This window comes from Pteronotus mesoamericanus, unplaced genomic scaffold (assembly GCF_021234165.1).
Source record: "Pteronotus mesoamericanus isolate MK-2021 breed Mesoamerican mustached bat unplaced genomic scaffold, CSHL_Meso_final contig_48, whole genome shotgun sequence".
Taxonomy (NCBI): domain Eukaryota; kingdom Metazoa; phylum Chordata; class Mammalia; order Chiroptera; family Mormoopidae; genus Pteronotus; species Pteronotus mesoamericanus.
The window spans coordinates 3,784,590-3,804,795 of NW_026555180.1; the positions used below are offsets into that span (position 1 = coordinate 3,784,590).

The 20,206-nt window shown below is 38.6% G+C and overlaps 1 protein-coding gene across 1 annotated transcript in view; it reads left to right on the plus strand.

Annotated features, from left to right (window-relative positions):
• Positions 1-20,206, plus strand: part of RNF149 (ring finger protein 149) — a 67,994-nt gene that overhangs the window by 38,806 nt on the left and 8,982 nt on the right. Inside the window, 3 exon segments of the mRNA XM_054578036.1 lie at positions 7,326-7,433; positions 13,791-13,873; positions 19,441-19,623. Of these exon segments, the coding sequence (XP_054434011.1) occupies positions 7,326-7,433; positions 13,791-13,804 (122 nt within the window). The 3' untranslated portion in view covers positions 13,805-13,873; positions 19,441-19,623.

Genomic DNA, 20,206 nt, shown 5'->3' on the forward strand with positions numbered 1-20,206 from the left:
TTCCAACACTTGGCTAGTGTAAATTGTGCTGCTATGAACATTGAGGTGCAGAGGTTCTTTTGTATTGGCGTTTTGGTGTTCTTAGGGTATAGTCCCAGCAGGGGAATCCCTGGATTAAAAGGCATTTCCATTTTCAGCTTCTTGAGGAAATTCCACACTGCTTTCCACAGTGGCTGCACCACTCTGCATTCCCACCAGCAGTGTACTAGGGTTCCCTTTTCTCCACAACCTCGCCAGCACCTGTTGTTTGTTGATCTGTTTATGAGGGCCATTCTGGCCGGTGTGAGGTGGTACCTCCTTGTGGTTTTGATCTGCATTTCTCTGATGACTAGTGATGCCGAGCATCCTTTCAAATGTCTCTGGGCCCTCTGTATCTCCTCCTTGGAAAAGCGTCTGCCCAGGTCCTTTGCTCATTTTTTGATTGGATCGTTTGTCTTCTTGGAGTGGAGTTGAGTGAGTTCTTTATATATCTTGGAGATCAGACCTCTCTCTGATGTATCATTAGCAAATATATTTTCCCATAGAGTTGGCTCCTTTTCATTTTGCTGATGTTTTCTTTAGCCGTGCAGAAGCTTCTTATTTTGATGAAGTCCCACTTGTTTATTCTTTCCTTTATATCCCTTGCTTTAGGAGACATATCAGTGAAAAAACTGCTGCGTGAGATATCTGGGAGTTTCCTGCCAATGTTCTCCTCTAGGACTTTTATGGCGTTGCGACTTATATTTAAGTCTTTTATCCATCTTCATTTTTTGTGTGTGTGTATGGTGTCAGCTGATGATCCAATTTCAATTTTTTGCATGTAGCCGTCCAGCTCTCCCAACACCATTTGTTGAAAAGGCTATTATTGCTCCATTTTATGCTTCTGCCCCCTTTGTCGAATATTAGCTGCCCGAATAGATCTGGGCTTATTTCTGGTCTTTCTATTCTGTTCCACCGGTCTATGGGTCTGTTCTTGTGCCAGTACCCGATTGTTTTGAGTATAGTGGCTTTGTAGTAGAGTTTGATGTCCGGTATTGTGATCCCTCCTACTTTATTTTTCTTTCTCACAATTGCTGCGGCTATTCAGTGTCACTTATGATTCCATATATTTTCAAAGTGTCTGTTCTATTTCTGTGAAATATGTCATTGATATCTTAATAGGGATCTATAAATTGCTTTGGGTAGTATGGACATTTTGATGATTATTCTTCCAATCCATGAGCACGGTATATGCTTCCATTCATTTGTGTCTTCCTTAATTTCTTTCTTCAATGTTGTATAGTTTTCTGCGTACAGGCCTTTTACCTCTTTGGTTAAATTTATTCCTATGTACTTTATTTTTCTTGTTGCTATATCGAATTGTTTTTTGGGTTTTTTGGGGGGTTTTTTTCTGATTTCTTAGCTTCTATTTCATTGCTGGTGTACAAAAATGCCTTTGATTTCTGAATGTTGACTTTGTATCCTGCTGTTTTGCCAAATTCACTTATTAGGTTGAGGAGTTTTTTGGTGGAGTCTACAGGGTTTTCTAGGTACACTATCGTGTCATCTGCAAACAATGATACCTTTACTTCCTCTTTTCCTATTTGGATGCCTTTTATTTCTTTTTCTTGTCTGACTGCTGTGGCTAGGACTTCCAATACGATGTCGAAAAGAAGTGGTGAAAGCGGACATCCTTGTCGTGTTCACGATCTTAGTGGGAAAGCTTTTGAGTTTTTGCCCATTGAGTATGATGTTGGTTGTCGGTTTTTCATATATGGCCTTTATTACGTTGAGGAATGCCCCATTCATTGCCATTTTGCTGAGTGTTTTGATCATAAATGGGTGCTGTGCCTTCTTGAATGCTTTTCCTGCATCTCTCAAGATGATCACATGGTTTTTGTCTTTTATTTACGTGATGTATCACGTTTATTGACTTGCGTATATTGCACCATCCCTGCATCCCTGGGATGAAACCCACTTGATCATGGTGGATAATCTTTTTAATGTATTGCTGTATGCAGTTTGCCAATATTTTGTTGAGAATTTTAGGATCTACGTTCATCAGTGAAATTGGCCTGTAGTTTCTTTCTTTGTAGGGTCTTTATCTGGTTATGGGATTAGGTTGATACTGGCCTCATGAAAAGAGTCTGGGAGTCTTTCTTCCTCTTCGATTTTTTGGACTGTCTGAGATGGACAGGGGTTAGCTCTTCCTTATATGTTTTGTAAAATTCTATGAAACCGTCCAGCCTGGGCTTCTGTGTGCCGGGAGTTTCTTGATTACTGCCTCAATATCGCCAGCTGTTAGGTCTGTTCAAGCTTTCTGTTTCTTCCTCCTTCAGTGTTGGAAGATTATACTTTTCTAGAAATTTGTCCATTTCATCCAGGTTTTCCCATTTCTTGGCATATAATTGTTCATAGTAGTTTCTGACAATCCTTTGTATTTCTGTGGTATCAGTTGTTATTTCTCCTCTTTCATTTCTGATCTTATTTATTTGGGTCCTCGTCCTTTTTTTCTTGATGAGTCTGCTTAAAGGCTTGGCGATTTTGTTGATCTTGTCAAAGAACCAGCTCCTGGATTGGTTGATCCTTTGAATTGTTCTTTTTGTCTCTATGTGTTCAGTTCTGCTCTAATCTTGGTTATTTCCTTCCTTCTACTTGCTCTGAGATATATTTGTTTTTCCAGCTCTTGGAGTTGTAGCGTTAGGTCTTTTATTTGAAATGTTTCTTTTTTAGGTAAGCCTGTATTGCTATGAACTTCCCTCTCGGGACTACCTTTGCTGTGTCCCATAGGTTTTGGACTGTTGTCTGTTCATTTTCATTTGTTTCCAGAAACTTTTCGATTTCTTCTCTTATCTCATTATTGACCCATTCATTGTTTAATAGTCTACTGTTCGGTCTCCATGAGTTTGCAAGTTTTTGAAGTTTCTCTTTGAGGTTGATTTCCAGTTTCAAGCCCTTGTGGTCCGAGAAAAAGTTTGGTATTATTTCAGTTTTCCTGAATTTGCTGAGGCTTGCTTTGTGTCCTATCATGTAGTCTATCTTTGAAAAACTTCCATGAGCATTTGAAAAGAATGTGTATTTTTCTTCTTTGGGATGTAAGGTTCTATCTATGTCAGTTAAGTCTCTGATTCGATGTGTCATTCAGCGCCACAATATGTTTATTAATGTTTTGTTTGGAAGATCTGTCCATTTTTGACAGTGGGGTGTTGAAATCCCCCACTATCAGTGTGTTGCTGTCTACATCTTTTTGGAAGTTGTCCAGCATTTCCTTATATACTTGGGGGCCCCTATATTGGGCGCATGTAAGTTTACAATGTTGATGTCTTCATGATAGATTCTTCCTTTCAGTATTATAAAGTGTCCCTCTGGGTCTCTTTTTATGGCCTTTGTTTTAAAATCTACTTTGATATAAGTATTGCAACCCCTCCTTTTTTCTCTTTCCCATTTCTTTGGAGTATTTTTTTCCATCCCTTTACTTTCAATCTGTGTAGGTCTTTGGCTCTGAGGTGGGTCTCTTGTAGGCAGCATATGTGTGGGTCATGTTTTCTTATCCATTCAGCTACCCTGTGTCTTTTGATTGGGGCATTTAGACCATTTACATTGAGAGTTATTACTGATAGAAACCTATTCTTTTTTTCCCTTTATACCTATGTTTTTCTCACTCTTTTCCTTCATCTTCTTAAACCAGTCCCTTTAGCATATCTTGTAGTGCTGGTTTGATGGAGACGTATTCTTTTAGCCTTCTTTTGTTTGGAAAGCTCCTTATTTCCCCTTCTATTTTAATTGAGAGCCTTGCCGGGTAGAGTAGCCTTGCTTGTAGGCCCCTGCTTTTCATTACTTGGAGTATTTGTTGCCATTCCCTTCTGGCTTGTAGTGTTTCTGTTGAGAAGTCAGCTCCCAGCCCCATCGGGGCCCTTTGTATGTTACTTTCTCCTTCTCCCTTTCTGCCTTGATGATTCTCTCTTTGTCTTTGATAGTTGCCATTTTAATGATGATGTGTCTTGCATTGGACCTCCTTGGGTCCCTCTTGAGTGGGGCCCTCTTTGCCTCCTGGATGCATGAGACCTTTTCTCTCCTCAAATTGGGGAAATTTTCCATCATTACTTTTTCGAGGAGGTTCTCTATCCCTTGCTCCTCTTCTTCTCCTTCTGGTATTCCTAGTATGCGGATATTACTGCATTTCAGGTTGTCCTGCATTTCCCCAAATGCCTCTTCATTCTTTTTGAGTCTTTTTTCCATTTCTTGTTCTTTCTGGGAGCTTTTTCTGCCTTATCCTCCATCTCACTGATTCGATCCTCGGCATCATCCAGCCTGCTTTGGATTCCTTCTACTGTGTTCTTCAATTCAGAAATGGTATTCTTCATATCCTCTTGTGTCTTGATAGTTTCTTTGTCCTTTTCCAGGTAAATATAGTTTGTTGTAAGATCTTGATAGTTTCTTTGCAGTTTCTCATAGTTATCTTTGAGCTGGCTGAGCTCATTGAGCTTCCTTAGAACCATTGTTTTGAATTCAGTATCTGATAGTTCCCTTGCCTCTATTTCATTTAGCTCTCTCTGTGGGGAGTCCCCTTTTCCACTCATTTGGGGGGAACTTCTTTTTCTTCCCATTTTTGTGAGAGTCTTTTCAATAATTAATTGATTGATTGATTGATTGATGCTTCTGCTTCATTTGGGCCATCTAGATTTCCTAACTTTGTTAATTTTTTATGGTAGTAGTCAGGTCTATTTATTTATTTATTCATGTGTTTATTCTTTAGTTTTCTTTCTGGGCCTGCCTCTGATGATGTCAGTTGTTGACCCTATATGTCCTTGGGTCGTTTGGTTTAGCTTTCCAGGAATCTCTTGTCTGTGTCTGACTCCTGCTTTGGGCAGCTCTGTGACCCCTTCGGCCCGGGATCCACTATTTCTGCGTATCGCTTTGCACTCTTGGGCCCACGCAGGTCAGTTTATGCCTGCCCTCGCCAATCTGCGCACTCCCTTGCAGGCCCCGTCGGAGCCAACCTGCGCGAGCCCTCGCCAGCTCATGCAGGTCCACACACGTGCTCACCAACCCTCGCAGGCCACTAGGTGCAAGTGTGCACACCTGCACTGGGTGGTTTTGGGCTGTCTATTGTGTGCTTTTAGCTTTTGGCTCTTTGGGAGTGTGGCCTGTTCCCGCAGAATGGAGACTACAGAAAGGAGAAGGAGTCGGGACTCCCCGATTCCTCCTCCCGTTCTTTCCCCAACACCGCCGTCTCCAATCTCCTCAGGGGTCTCGGGGCAGTTCTGTGACCCCTTCGGCCAAGGATCCACTATTTGTATGGACCGCGTTGCAATCACGGGCAGGTTGGTTCCTGCGCGCTCTGCTTTTTCCTCTTTGGGGGCACTCCCTGCCTGCCCAAGATGAAGACTACGGAATGGGGAGGGAGTCGGGACTCCCCGGTTCCTCCTCCCGTTCTTTCCCCAACGCCTCCATTTCAAGTCTCTCCTCAAGGCTCTCAATGCAGCTGTGTGACCCCTTTGGCCAGGGATCCTCTATTTCTTCCAGCTTGTCTGCACTTAGCCCCCAGCTCACATGCGCACAAGCTGTGTGCGGAGTGCACAAAAGGCAGATTAATTGATTCCCTTATGCCTGAGCGAGATGGTAGCTGCAGAGTGGGAGGTGCGTTATCACCGGGCTCCACTGGCCGCTGTCTCAGTTCTCTTCACAAAGTTTTCCTCACCAATCTTTTCCCAGGCACCAGCCCACTCTGCTGCCACCTCTACCCAGAGATCAATGAGGGTGGCTGCCACTGCAATTTTTCTGTTGGCCCTTTAAATGTCTCTTTGCATTCCCTGCCACCTGTCTCTGGCAGAGAGCCCCCCTAAGCTTTGTGGGGTTGCGTTTTGTCTGTGGATTTTCCTAATTTCAGCTGCTGTAGTCTATGGGTCCCTGTTTATGATTCAGACCCCGTTCTTCTCAGGGGGAGCTATCTGGCCATTTCAATGTCCCTCTGGTGCTGGTGCCCCATGGGCACCCAGCCCACCCTCTCGAGCCTCCACAGTTCTCACCCATTGGGATGTGTGAGAGTTGAATCCACTGTCCATCCGCAGCTCCAGGTCTCCTGTCCCACTGTCGTTCCATTGTTTTCCAGGTGATTTCTCCACTATTTAGTCGCAGTTCCAGTTTGGTCTTGGGAGGAGGTCAGCGTGACTCCCATTCACTCCTCTGCCATCTTCCCAATCCCCAGCCCCTGCACTACCGCCTTACTCCCGGTCACAGCTTCTGTGGCATCGTGGCCACTGGGGCAGGGCTCTGGATCCGGATAAAGACGCCGCCCAAGGCCACCAGTGCCAGGGTGGCGTGTACTCTGAGAGCCTCCGGTGACTCCCAGCCTCACGACCCCACCCAGTTGCACTCAGCTGACAGCCGTGCTGGCCTCCCTGCGTTGACTGGGCTGTATTTACATTTTAAATATTTAAGTATTTGATTCTAAATCTTGAGACTTTATTTTGTCATAAGTTGTAAAGAAGGGACAATAGCCAGTTTTTTCCCTCAGGTGATACCCAGTTGCCTCCCCTCACTATTCTTTAAAAATAATTCATTTACCCCATTGATTTGAAATTCCACTTTTATTATTTCTTAAATTATTTTATGTATTTGGGTCTAAAGCCTAGATTTTTAATCTTGCCGCTTTATTCTTACCATCTTCATATGTTACTACACACTGTTTTAATTACTTTTAAAAAAAGGCTAGTCCGGGTTTTACTGTTCGAAAGGTTTTCCTGATTATCCTTGATTATTTTTCCCCGAAGTGGACCTCAGGAGCAGCATTTTTAAGATTTTTAAAATCCTATTGACTTTTTACAGTTATTGCATTAACTTCCAGAGATACTCATGAAATTGATTATTTCACTCCTTCACTTATGTTTTGTCTTACCAGAGGAGTGTTAAATACTAGTGATCACAAGAGCTCAGCTTGCCTCCCTAGGTACAGTGTGCATGCTTTAGGCATTATAGTCATAAGGGAAATTGGGCCTTATGGTTATTTTGCTTTTTTTATTACCATGTTAGGTTTTATGATCTTAGAAATCATTTTTTTAAAATCTGCTGTGGAACAATTTAAATATTATTGGTGGTGTTCATCCTTAAAAGGTTTGGTGGTAGAACTCACCTGTGAAACTGAGTGGGGCTCTTGCTTTTGAGGAGGTAGTTCTTAGAGACTTATTCTACTTCTCATGTAATCAGTCTGTTTTTTCTTTTAGGGCTAGTTTTGGTAACTTATGCTTTTCTTAAAAATACTCATTTTATCAAAGTTTTTGGATGTATATGCATGGATGATCTATGGTACTCTTACTCTGTATCTTACCTTGTGTTCCTTATATTGATTTCTTTGTTCTTTCTCACAGGAACAGGAAATATAGTGGTCATTATGGTTAGCTACCCAAAAGGAAAAGAGATTTTGGATCTAGTGCAAAAAGAAATTCAAGTCAAGGACTTCCAGCCAAGATGGATACGTAAGTAGATACACTTTGCCTCCTCGCAGAACCAAAAGAAGGACAACAAATTTTAAAACAAAAAATAACCACAATTGCCCAAAAATCACTACATGGCAGTCTGACAACCAAGGAGTTAAAGAAGAAACATTCATCCAGACTGGTAGGAGGGGCGGAGATGGGCAGCTGGGGCGGGGAGGCATGGCTAGGCAGTGTCTGGCAGACCAAGTGCTCCCATATTTGCACGTGGATAAACTGGGAGGAACAGCTGGGAAGTGAGACCGACTGTGCAATCCAGGGTTCTAGTGCAGGAAAAGGAAGCTTCAAAACCTCTGGCTGTAAAAAACTGTGGCGGATGCACCTGCAGGAGAAACTCCCAGCCTCACAGGAAAGTTCATTGAAGAGACCCACAGGGTCCTAGAACATACACAAACCCACTCAGCCAGGAATCAGCACCAGAAGGGCCCAATTTGCTTGTGGGTAGTGGGGGAAGTGAGTGAAAGCCTGCCAAGAGCTGAACAAGCAGCATTGTTCCCGCTCTGACCCCTCCCCCACATTCAGTGCCACAATGCAGTGACCTGGGTTGCCCCACTCTGGCGAATACCTAAGGCTCCACTCCTTCCAGTGTAACAGGCACGCTGAGATGAACAAATATGGCCCAAATGAAAGAACAGATCAAAGCTCCAAAAATAGAACTAAGTGAAGAGATAAGCAGCATATCAGATACACAGTTCAAAACACTGGTAATCAGGATGCTCACAGAAATGGTTGAGTATGGTCACAAAATGGAGGAAAAAGTGAAGGCTATGTAAAGAGAAATAAAGGAAAATATACAGGGAGCCAACAGTAAAGCGAAGGAAACCGGGACTCAAATCAATGATTGGGAACAGAAGGAGGAGATAAACATTCAACCAGAACAGAGTGAATAAACGAAAATTTTTAACAATGAGAAGTTTAGGAACCTCTTGGACAACTTTGCACATTCCAACATCCAAATCATAGGGGTACTAGAAAGAGAAGAGGAAGAGCAAGAAATTGAAAACTTAATTTAAAAAAAATAATGGAGAACTTCCCCAATCTGGTGAAGGATATAGACTTCCTGGAGACCCAGGAAGCTCAAAGAGTTCCAAAGAAGTTGGACTCAAGGAAGCATATACCAAGGCAAATCATAATTACATTACCCAAGATTAAAGATAAGGAGAGAATCTTAAATGCAGTTAGAGAAAACAGACAGTTACCTACAAAAGGAATTCCCATAAAACTATCAGCTGATTTCTCAAAAGGAACCTTGCAGGCAAGAGGGCTGAAAAGAAGTATTCCAAGTCATGAAAGGCTAGGACCTAAATCCAAGATTACTCTGTCCAGCAAAGCTATCATTTAGAATGGAAGGGCAGATAAAGTCAAGTTAAAGGAGTTCATTATCACCAAGCCCTTATTATATGAAATGTTAAAGGGATTTACCTAAGAAAAAGAAAATCAAAACTATGAACCGTAAAATGACAGCAAACGCACAACTATCAACAACTGAACCTTAAAAAAAAAACCTTAGCAAACAACTAGAACAGGAACAGAATCACAGAAATGGAGATCAGAGGGGAGAGGGGAGAAAGTGGGAAAAGGTACAGGGAATAAGAAGCATAAATAGTATGTACAAAATAGACAGGGGAAGGTTAAGAATAGCATAGAGAATGGAGAAGCCAAAGAACTTACATGTACAACCCATGGACATGAACTAAGGAGGTGGGGGTAATGCTGGTGGGAGGGGGGTGCATGGTGGAGGGAAATAAAGGGGAGAAAAAATGGGACAACTGGAATAGCATAATCAAATATATAAAAATATTAAAATAAAATATATATATTAAAAAAATTCAAGTCTACATGACCATAGGGGTGGGCACCCCCCATGTACAGGAATTCATCAGTTGTCAGTCTTCTGTATTGTGTGGCCATTGCCTTCATCGCCATGATGATTATCTTTAGTGTGGCTGATATTTTACTACATACAGCATTTCCTATATATTGGCTCACAGTTTATAAGTCAGATAATTATGAGTAACTCTAAGTTTGCTTTTTCAAAGATAGTTTGTAAATATTTGCCATATGTATTTCTTGAAGTTGTGTTGGACCCTATTCTTAATTTCACTTTTACTCTCATAATTTAAGTATTAGTATTATTTTTCTGAAAATAACTTAAAATTAGAATGTATTAAATTTTCTCTTCAGTGGAAAATTAGATATCTTGAAATCCAGGTCACTTTTTGCATGTTGTGCTCCTGAAAATACCGTCTTTGTCCTTTTCCTGACGTGAGGAAATGACAAAAGGGCATGACGTAGATGGGATGAGGTTTTGTGCTTAAAAAGAGAACTCTGGGCCTTAAGGTGAAGAGCGGACTGGGAGGGGCTTCCCTGTTTCCACTGTGGGACAACTTTCAGGCCATTTATTTATCTGCAGCAACAGTCTCAGTAACAGCAAAGAGGGGGGCAGTTGAAGAGCCAGAGGCTTCCAGAACAGACTTACTGAATTTCACACTTATCTCTGTTGTCTTGAAAAGTAATGTTTCCTGACTTCGTAGGCATTAGGTAGTCATTTTTGAGTAGTCTTCTACTTGATGACTAGGAAACCTCTTTTCTTTTAGGGAAGTTACTAGACGGTAGCCCTATCCTCATCTTGCTACTTTCTTTCCAATGTTTGAACATAAGAATTGGAATTGGGTTCTTGTTCAGGTATAGCATTGAAAATAAGTATTATTCCCCCCACCCCCCTCAATTACTGTTTACATTCAGCATTATTTTGTAGTGGTTAGACAATCATATACTTTGTAGAGTTCCCCCCAATATTTCTAGTACCCACTTGGCACCATACATAGTTATTACAATATTATTGACTATATTTCCAATGCTATACGTTACATCCCCATGCTTTTTTTGTTAACACCAATTTGTACTTCTCAGTCCCTTCACTGCTCTCACCTAAGTCCTCTGAGTCCCCTCCCTTGTGGCAACCATCAGTCTGTCTGTATCTATGAGTCTGTTTCTGTTTTATCTATTCGTTTATATTTTTCTTTAGATTCCACATATAAGTGAAATCATATGGTATTTGTTTTTCTCTGACTCATTTGCGACAGCATGGATGGATCTAGAGGGTATTATGCTAAGTGAAAATAAGTATTATTGATCAAACAGCTCTTAAGTTATATGTGCTTATTCTATATATTAAGACAAGTGGTAATATTTAAAGTTATTTTCATTATAATCAGTTAACTTCACTTTTTAAGTGAATTTTTTCTATAAATTACCTTATATGTTATGTTTTTAAAAAGTGATTTTACATAAAATTTGCAATAATAATAATTTTTTCCTACCTAAGAGCCATAGAAAAGAAACCAAGAAAGTTATGGGATAGCTTCCACTTCTTACTATAAAACATGGAGAAAAGGTAATATTTTTGTATTCTTCTGCTTTGTTTTTGGTTTAGATTATGTGTGTCTTTGTATCTAAGTAATGCTTTCCAATCTGCCAAATTCACAGTATTAGACGTGGAGTTCTAACTAGTTTGAATTAGCACTGACTTATTTTATGTGTGTTCATTTTAAAGCAGGGTTGTCAGAAATAATTTTGTTGCGTATGTGTTGAGACAGACTAAGGGTAGCCAGTAGCCATATATGGCTACTAGAGTTTAAATGAATTAAATTAAACTCAAAATTTAGTTCCTCCATCACACTACCTACATTCAAGTGCTCAAATTACTCACATTGGCTAGTTGCTACCATCCTGGACAGTGCCAGTAAGTCTGTCATTGAAAAAACTTCTGCCTGTTGGTCACACTTAGATCACTCTAAAGAAGATAAAGGAGAGCCCTCACCTGTGTGGCTTAGCTAGTTCGGCTTTGTCCCACAAAGCGAAAGGCACCTGACTGATTCTTGGTCAGGGCACATGCCTGGGTAGGGGGTTCAGTCAAGGATCAGGGCACATGTAAGTAGCAACCAGGCAATGTTCTCTCCCTCTCTTTCCCCCTTCCTTCCCCTCTCTCTAAAAGCAAATAAATAAACTCTTAAATATATATGCTAAAGTCTCTACCACAGACCCTTGAAAATTTAAATTTATCTGTTTTGAATCTGAGACTCTATGTTCCTTCTCTCTGATTCCTTTAATTACAGGGAGAAAATGTGTGGAGAAAGGGAGAAGAAATGTTTTCAAATGTAGTTTTTTACCAAAACAAGCAAACACTTTGACATGGTCAACCTGAGACTTAACAGGCCAGAATTATACCAGAGCTGAAGCATTTGTAGACTAGGACAGATCCTGAGTCTGGAATCTCATATTTGAGAGGGTGGATTCCTTAAAAGGAAAACAGGTGCTAAAATGCAGTGGTGTTTTTCTTTTTATGCCGTTAATGTTAACTGTGTTGATGTAGCTGTGAGTTGGTTCAGTTGTTTTGATTTAGATTTTATCTCACCAAGTTGTTGAAACTTAATCTATTCTCCTTAATCTAGTCTCTCCTTCAAAAAAAAGAAAAACTGCACTTAGGGTACTTACCTCTTCCTCTGACCTACTTAAAGAATCAAAACAGAAATAACATACAGGTCTTTGATTTAAAAACTTTGGAATCTGATATTAATGGTTTATGTGATATCTTTAATTTTAATATTAATAACTTAATATTAATATTAAGATATTCCTGGCATTGTATTGTTGGCTATCATTCCTTCCCTAAAGCCTTCACATTGTAATAACAGTTGAGTTTTAATAGTTTGTACAAGGTTTCTTGCCATGCAAGTGAACTGAACAGAAAAAGCTAAAAAAAAGTTTCCCATCTTAACTGTTTAGATTAGTATCCAATTTACAAAACAAGGGTCCCTGGGGACAAAGTCTCCAGTGATGAATGCCTATTACAAACTACATGTATTTGGTATAGCCAGTGACTTGACAAGCGTGTAGGTTTATGTTTCTGTTGGAATAGATCTTTTCATAGTAGGAATTCTCAGTCCTTAAATGAGAAGACATAGAATTTATATGTAATAATTTACTGAGTCAGGTCTTTGAGAACATAAGTAAATTGATATTATCGTCTTTCTATATAGAACATTTTTAAAAATATGCTTCCATGTACTGTTTTTTGAAAGTTGTCAAAATGGTGGTTTAGAAAAGAGGATCCATATGGTCCACAAGATAATATACGTGGATTTTCTGACGATTTTATGTTTTAAATGTATATGGAAAAATACTGTTTTCTTAAATCTGGAGATTAGTGTTTGTTTTCTAATTTTTCTCTTGTAGACACATTCACAGTAATGTATAAGCTTGTCAGTCATTAGGGACTTTAAAATAATTTCATCACTCTTGCATGGCACACAATAAATAGTAAGTGATAATATTTAGTTGTAACATACAATTTTAAGTGTTGTTATAAGGTTCATTTTAATACAGTCTTTGATAATCATAGCTACATAAAAAGTCAGTTTTTATTGTTTGCTTGTTAACAGGTGATACATATGACTAAATATATTTTAAGATAATTATGGTATAGCCAAAGTTCCATAAAATTAACTCATTAGAGTTGCAGCCACCTGCAGACACTGATTAGTGGTTCCTGAATCCCCATCCCAGAATGAGAATCCCCCATCTCATTAGCCTTCTGGGTTAGATGATCACTCTGGCCTCACCTGCTTTCGTTGATGGGATGAGGCCAGGTGGGTAGAGCTTTGCTACCCAGGAAAATTGGCTGGGGAGTTGAGGGGGGGGGCGGGGGACAGGGCTTGACCCATGCGTTCTTAGAAGTGGAAATCTTGCCATAAGACTGCTTCCTCCTCTGCAATTTTTGTTTCTTTCTACCTTTGTTAGCTTGATAGATTAAAAAATGGTAACATTTCAATTTGTAATTTTTTAATCACCAGTGAGGTGAATATTTTCAGATATTTAGCCATTTGCATTTCTTCCTTTGCAAGTTGTAACTGTACTTCAGCAAATTTTCGTGAATATGCTCGTTTTTCTTATTAATGATTTCAGTAAACAAGCAGCTTATTGGATATTCATTCTCTTTAGAAATTTTGTCTTTGAAAAATAATTAATTTTACAGAGTAAAGCAGACATTTGCATTTCTAAAGCCTTTAAAGCATGAACACATAAAACCATGAACACAATCATAGTATATAACTACTGTTCATATCTGATTAGGCATTGAAATTTTTTTTTCACACAAGTTCTTTAAATAGTCTCTTGATAGTGGTAAAAAGTAAATACCAAGTAGAAATTGTGCATTTAGTTTCAGGTTGTACCCTTGTAGACTAGAATTCATCACTGTTTTCCCAGGTGTACAGTAAGTTTTACCAAGGATATTCTGTCTACCCAGGTTAATATTCTCTCCCCTTCTTTTTACAGGGAATCAATGTTGATGCTGAGAATTGTGCAATATATATTGAAAATTTTAAAGTGAAGGATGTTATCAGAATTCTGCCATGCAAGTATGTTCTTTTTTCCTCCTGAGATGTTAAAAATTCTTTGACAGGCTTCACGTTTCCAGTAGAAGAGTTTCATGTCTTCATGGCATGAAGATCTTGCTGTCGTGATGATCTCATGATGATCTTCACAAAAAACATTTTCCAGTCTTCAAGACTCCTGTTTTAAATACCTTTAAAATTGCTTTTTAGGAAACTGTAGCTAAGACCTTCTGAGACCCATAATATATCTTTGTCATGGATGGGCTTTTTAAAAGTGTGCTGGCATAATGAGCAAGGAAACTGAAGCATGATAGGTGAAGGCCCTGGTCAGGGGCTAGAATAGGGTGGCAGAGAGGAGGTCAGGGAGGGCAGTGGTTTGCTATTATTTGTACCCTAGGTTTGGGTTCTTTTGGGGGTTGCATAAAATAAATATTCCTCTCTTTAAGTACATTAGGGGCTTGGGGGGCTTTTAGCAACAGGAAGTTATATTTCCTTTTTAATAATGGGATAGTTTAATAACTTTTTTAAAAACTACTTTCTTAGCGGAAGGGTGTACTAAGTTTACAATATTAATATGTTTAAGTCTAATCAGTTTTAATTATATTTTGCAGCTATTACAAGCAAGTCAACAGTTAACACAGGCAGGATAAGGCAAAAGTAGGCTTACAGTTGTGAGTACATGAAACACAGTTTATTCCTGTATTATTTAGTAATTATTGTATTATTTTCCATACAAAAACTGAAAATCTACTTTTGCCCTACCCTGTACATAATTATGCTTACAAGTATTTTAATGTATATACAAGTACTTTATAGTAGATGGAGTTCTCAGTAATTGTGGAGGAAATGAGTAATATCAGAATAACAAAAGTTTCCTGAATAAAAATATATAATTTAAATCTATAGGCATTTATAGTTGGTTGGTGTGGTAGGTACTTAATGAACTGGGGTCAATACAGGTTGATCACGTCCTGTAGAAAATTATTGAAATAGGAAAGTATTTTTACTCTAAGTGGGTTAAGGACTTAAAAATGATGTTCATGGTTCTGCACAGAGAAGCACCAGATATATCCTGATGGCTGAACTGGGGTTTGTACTTGACCCTCATAAACACACATGTGACAAGACGTGCACATTTCCTGGTCTCCTTATGGGTTTTGATGTTTTTTACTCCATTTTCTCCTATGCTTTATTTAATGAATTTCCCAATAAAGCCAACATGTTTCTTTTATGTTTTTGTAAAAATATTTCCTTTGAGTGAGTCAGCTTCAGTTTGCAGATGGAAAGGTCAAAAAAGAACTGGGGTAGATGGTGTTGTGTAATTAAGTACTGTTATTTTTAATTGCACTAGCAGATTATTGTATGATGAACAGTTCCTGAGTAATTCCTGTTCCCAGCAATACCATAAGCACACTACATGTTTGCTCCTCAAAAGAACCTGCATTGTAGGTGCAGAGAGGTAACAGCACTAGTTCAAAGTCACAGCATCAAGTCACACAGCTGAAATTTGAGCCCAGTCTGTCTGGTCCAACACCTAGTACACTTAACTCCTTATCTTCATTACATAAGAGCCACTAAAGACAAGTCAGTAAAAAGAAAATATGTACATGATTTTTTTTATCTGAAAGTGATAGATGTTACAGAAATATATAGCATATACAAAAATACATGACAGGAAATGTGCTTTTTAAAGCCTACAACTCAAAGATGATCTTGCAATATTTTGGTGTCTTTCCATTTGAGCCATTTTATAGACTTACATAAGATGCTATCAGTTTAGTATTAGTTTATCACTATTAGTTTACTGTTGGTTAACTTACTCTGCATTTGTTCCCAAAAGGCTTTCAAAAGCACATAAAAGCATAATCTAGCATAAAGCACAAATAAACCCTGCTATTTTTTGTAGAACGAAGGGGATATTTCCCTGTAAGATTCTGTTTAACATGGAAAATAGATAAGAACTTAGGGTAAGTGAATAAACTAGAATGTTGATTGGACATTATTTAACTTGTATTGAGAAGATAAGTTGGTAGAATGTGTTGTTTCCTTTATGAAATACAAATATTGATTTCACTTAATTTTTTAGGCATATTTTTCATAGAATGTGCATTGACCCATGGTTTTTGGATCACCGCACGTGTCACATGTGTAAACTTGATGTCATCAGAGCCCTGGGATATTTGGTTTGTTACCTTTTTTTTAATATTCAGTCTTTGCCCTGGTTCTCCCTGAGGGATGCAATGTCATCACTGACCAGAGGCAAGAGAGATAGACTGAATACTCCCTCTAACATCCTTGTGGTTCTCTGAAGAAATTTTCTTTTTCATTAAAAACGAATTAAGACATTTCAAAAAAATTAATGAACTAAATTTGTGATTATAGAATAATATGCTTGATGTTTCCTTAGAGAGTTTGTGATTACTTAGAGCAGTATATTTTGGTATAATACATTGCAGAATGTGTATGTGGTGGTCAGTCTTGTATAAATAAGAATTATGAAATGTTTGAAGTGGAAGGAGCCCCGGATGTTTTCTGGCTCAAAGTGCACATCTTGGCACATGAGGAAGTCAAAGCCAGTGTTTCCTGACACCAGTTCTCTTGATTCCTGGGTTTCAGAGTCAAATGCTGTTGGGGAAATGTGTCCTGTATTGAATTTACTCCATCAGTTTGATACTTAGATGGTCATAGGACCTTTCTCAGAAAACAGACACTAGGGCAAAGTGAGAGAGAGCACATAATAGCAACCACGCCATGTGCTAAATCCCATATACATTATTACATTTGCCCGTCACAGCCCTGTATGAGGTAAGTACTGCACCATCTCTGTTTTGTTACTTAGAAACTCAAATTGAGGAGATGCTAAATAGCTCACCCAAGGTCACAGCTAGTTAATGGGGAGTCAGCTTTCAGAAACAAGTATGCTTATTTCCAAGCTCTTAACTACTGTACTACCCAAAAGGGGAGACATAAAGAGAAGAAAACAGATTTTTCTAGATTGTTCTATTTTTTATTGTTTTTAGTCTTCATATAATCAAATCAGTGTCTCAATATATTTTTGATTAAATAGTAAATAGTTTTGGAATAAAGATCTTTGAAAGAACTAATGTAAATATAAAGTACATTCTTCTTGCTAAACATATTTTTAGAGTTTCTTCTAGTATTTATTATAGTTAGAAACTACAGAGAATTTTTTTTTTAATAATCATTTTATTCTTCTTAAAGCCATAATAGCCCTTAAGTCTCTAGGTCTTCTAGCTTAACATATCTGCAGAAGATAGTTGAGAGACCACTACCTTAGTAACCAGCATAATTTCCTATGAATTATATTTTTCAAATGTGAGTTCTGGAATGCCCTCACCATAGGTACAAAGAAAGGAAGAAGGATCAGCATTCAAGAACTGTCTTCTTTAAATCTCATTTGCTTTGATATCTAGAAAATTTGTCTTTCCTATAGAATTCCATAGTTTTTCATAATGATAGCTCTGTGTAGAATGTTGTAACATGTTTTCTTAGTGAACTAGACCCACCCCCTCTCTGCTCCAGACACGGCAATGCACCTTCTTGGAACAGCATTTTACACAACAGAATCCAGGCAGCTTGACATATTTTCTTGACAAATTTTTCCTTCTTCCTTTTCCCTTCCCTAGTTACACTCTGAAGCTCATTTAAAGTAACTTCATGAGTTAGGGATTTTAAACCTGTTTAGCATTTCTAAAAATTTGTATAAAAGGAATTTCACTGACAATTAGTATTAAGACTTTAATCCTCATGAGTTTTGTTTTTGGAAATATAATTTATGTATTCAAAATTAAGATTCTTCATTTTACATAAGATTGGGTTTTCTTATGTTAGTTTCAGAAAGCTAGAATGTATCCCTAGAAAGCTTAATATCTTTTTGAAGAAGGTAAACCTGTAGTAACTTTAAATCAAATTTAGTAATTAATCTGTAATTACTAAGTAAATTAAACTAAGTAATTAACTTGTCTTGCTTTTAATTTTTTTAAAATCTTTTGACAAATAAGCCATTTTCTTTTGATCCATTGGCCCCCCCTTTGTTGGATTCATAGGTAGTTATGATACACTCTCATGTAGTAACTATAACTAGTTGTCATTTCCAAGAAAATGTTCCCTGTGGGAGACCAGTCATCTGTTCCCTGTGTCCTTCACACAGACATCAAAGGTAGACCTTTGGTTTGCAGCTTTAACCACATTGCTGTGCCATTTATCACTGTTGTTTTCATTAATTTGGCAAGCATTTATCAAAGAAATACTGTCTAAGGTGCTGGATCTGAACCCAGCTCTGGGGAATCAGTGATGAGTAAGACACAGCCCTTTCACTCTGGGCTTTTGGGGATTTCAATATCTGGGCTGGTGGGGGCCAGGACATCCACCCAAACACAACATGGCAGAGGAGGCTGAAGGAATGCAGAGGAAGGAGGGTTTTCTGTGCCAAGTGTATGTGGGAAGGGACAGGGAGTGGTTTCATAGAGGGACACCTGAGCTGGAAGTTAAAGGATTTGTCTGACAGATGAGCAGATTGCAGGGGCGTGAACATGTAGGGTTTGAGGCTGGCAGGTAGTTAAGTTTGGCACGTATTTAGAGAAATACCTGGAAAATATGATTAGGGTAGACTGAGCAAGTTTGGACATTATGCAAACTCCGCAAAATTTGGTGTGTGATATGTCAGGAGTCATGTCCTGAGTGTTCATTACTGATGTGAAGGCGGCAGTATACCACACAGTAGCCGACAGGTGTGGGGTGTTCTAGGACACAGGTGGAGCTGCAACGGGAGCAGCATGCCAATATGCCTTTGGCCTTGAGAGCCCAGAGGAGGGGCGGAGGGAAGGACTGTGAAGTGTTCACTTGAAGCAAAGGTGACAGTCTCAGGCAAGGCTCACAGTAAATCCACAGTCACCCCTCATATAATAGGTCACTAGCAGTTTCATTTAATCACAACACAGCTTTGACTCTGGCATTAATCAAACAAGTTTCTGGATAGCCCCCAAATTTTGAGATTTAACGTAGTAATCATCTAGAGTCTCAGTCCTTTTATTATTTTATTTTCTTCTTTAAAGCAGCAAGTGGGGAAGAGGGGAAGTTTGAGGCAAATTGACAGCCAATATTTTTAAGTGAACCAAAATCCAGTCTGAAGCTCTGTGTTGTTCAGAAACCTTGTTCATCTCTGACACCCTAGCACCTCACTCTAAAACAGTAGAGCAGTTCCAGGCAGTGACTGGAACTCACGGCCAAGGCCAGAAGTGATCTGCAGCAAACAGCCAGGCTGATTTCCACCATCTGTTCAAGAGTGCAGCAGAGTGTTTGTAACATTTCACTTTCTGTCAAAAAATAGTTTAAACAGTGGCATTGCTTATATCAAGGGAAAAATGGTTTTTAGAATAAAAATGTTTAGGTCCTGGAAAGCTGCTTATTGAGAAGTAATTCATTGTCACATAGAGAAGACATCGATGTGCTTTTTGCCATATTCTGTATGTAAGTAAACATTTGTGTGAATTATAAACAAAAGATGATAGATAAGCTTTGGTTGTGTTACTTAGAAAAGACATTTTCTTTTGTGCTAACTCTCAAAGCAGAGCTTAAGGATATCCACTCCAGAATTGGCCTTGGGAAGTGTTTTGGCTGCAAATTTGAATATTACTGTACCAGATGGTAACAGGAGTGATGGGAGCAATTCACCATGACCTTCCATTAATGAATCCATGGCACAGTGGATGTACATGTTAAAGAAGATGCAGGTGAAAACTCAGCCTTACTAGGTAAGTAGCTTGCAGATTATAAGACAAACTGACACTATTAATTATTGAAAGAAAATGAAGAAAAACATAAAGTGCCATTTTAATAAATATCTTTTTGAAGTTTTTTCTGTGTTTAAGGATGAGGAGAATGTCAGTTCTGTGTTACTAGGTAACCTGTTTATTTTTATGTAGTGTATGAAGCTCTTTCTATATCACTAGATACATTATTTTATATGATTTTTAAATGTACTGATTTTTGAAGAGAGAAACATCTATTTGTTCCACTTATTTATGCATGTATTGGTTGATTTATGCATTATTGGTATGTGCCCTGACCGGAGATTAAATCCACAACCTTGACGGATCAGGATAACGCTGTAACCAACTAAGCTACCTGACCAGGGCTCTAGATAGATAACTTTGTATAGCTGCATAGTGTTACATTTTGGGTTTACTATAGTCATTTCTTTAAACCACACCCTGTTGATGAACTTCTGTCAGTAATACTTTTATATCATTATGCGTATATTTATCAGTTGCTTAATTGTTTTCTGTCATTCTGATAGGTAAAATAGAGTGAATTGTATTTTTAAATTATTGATGA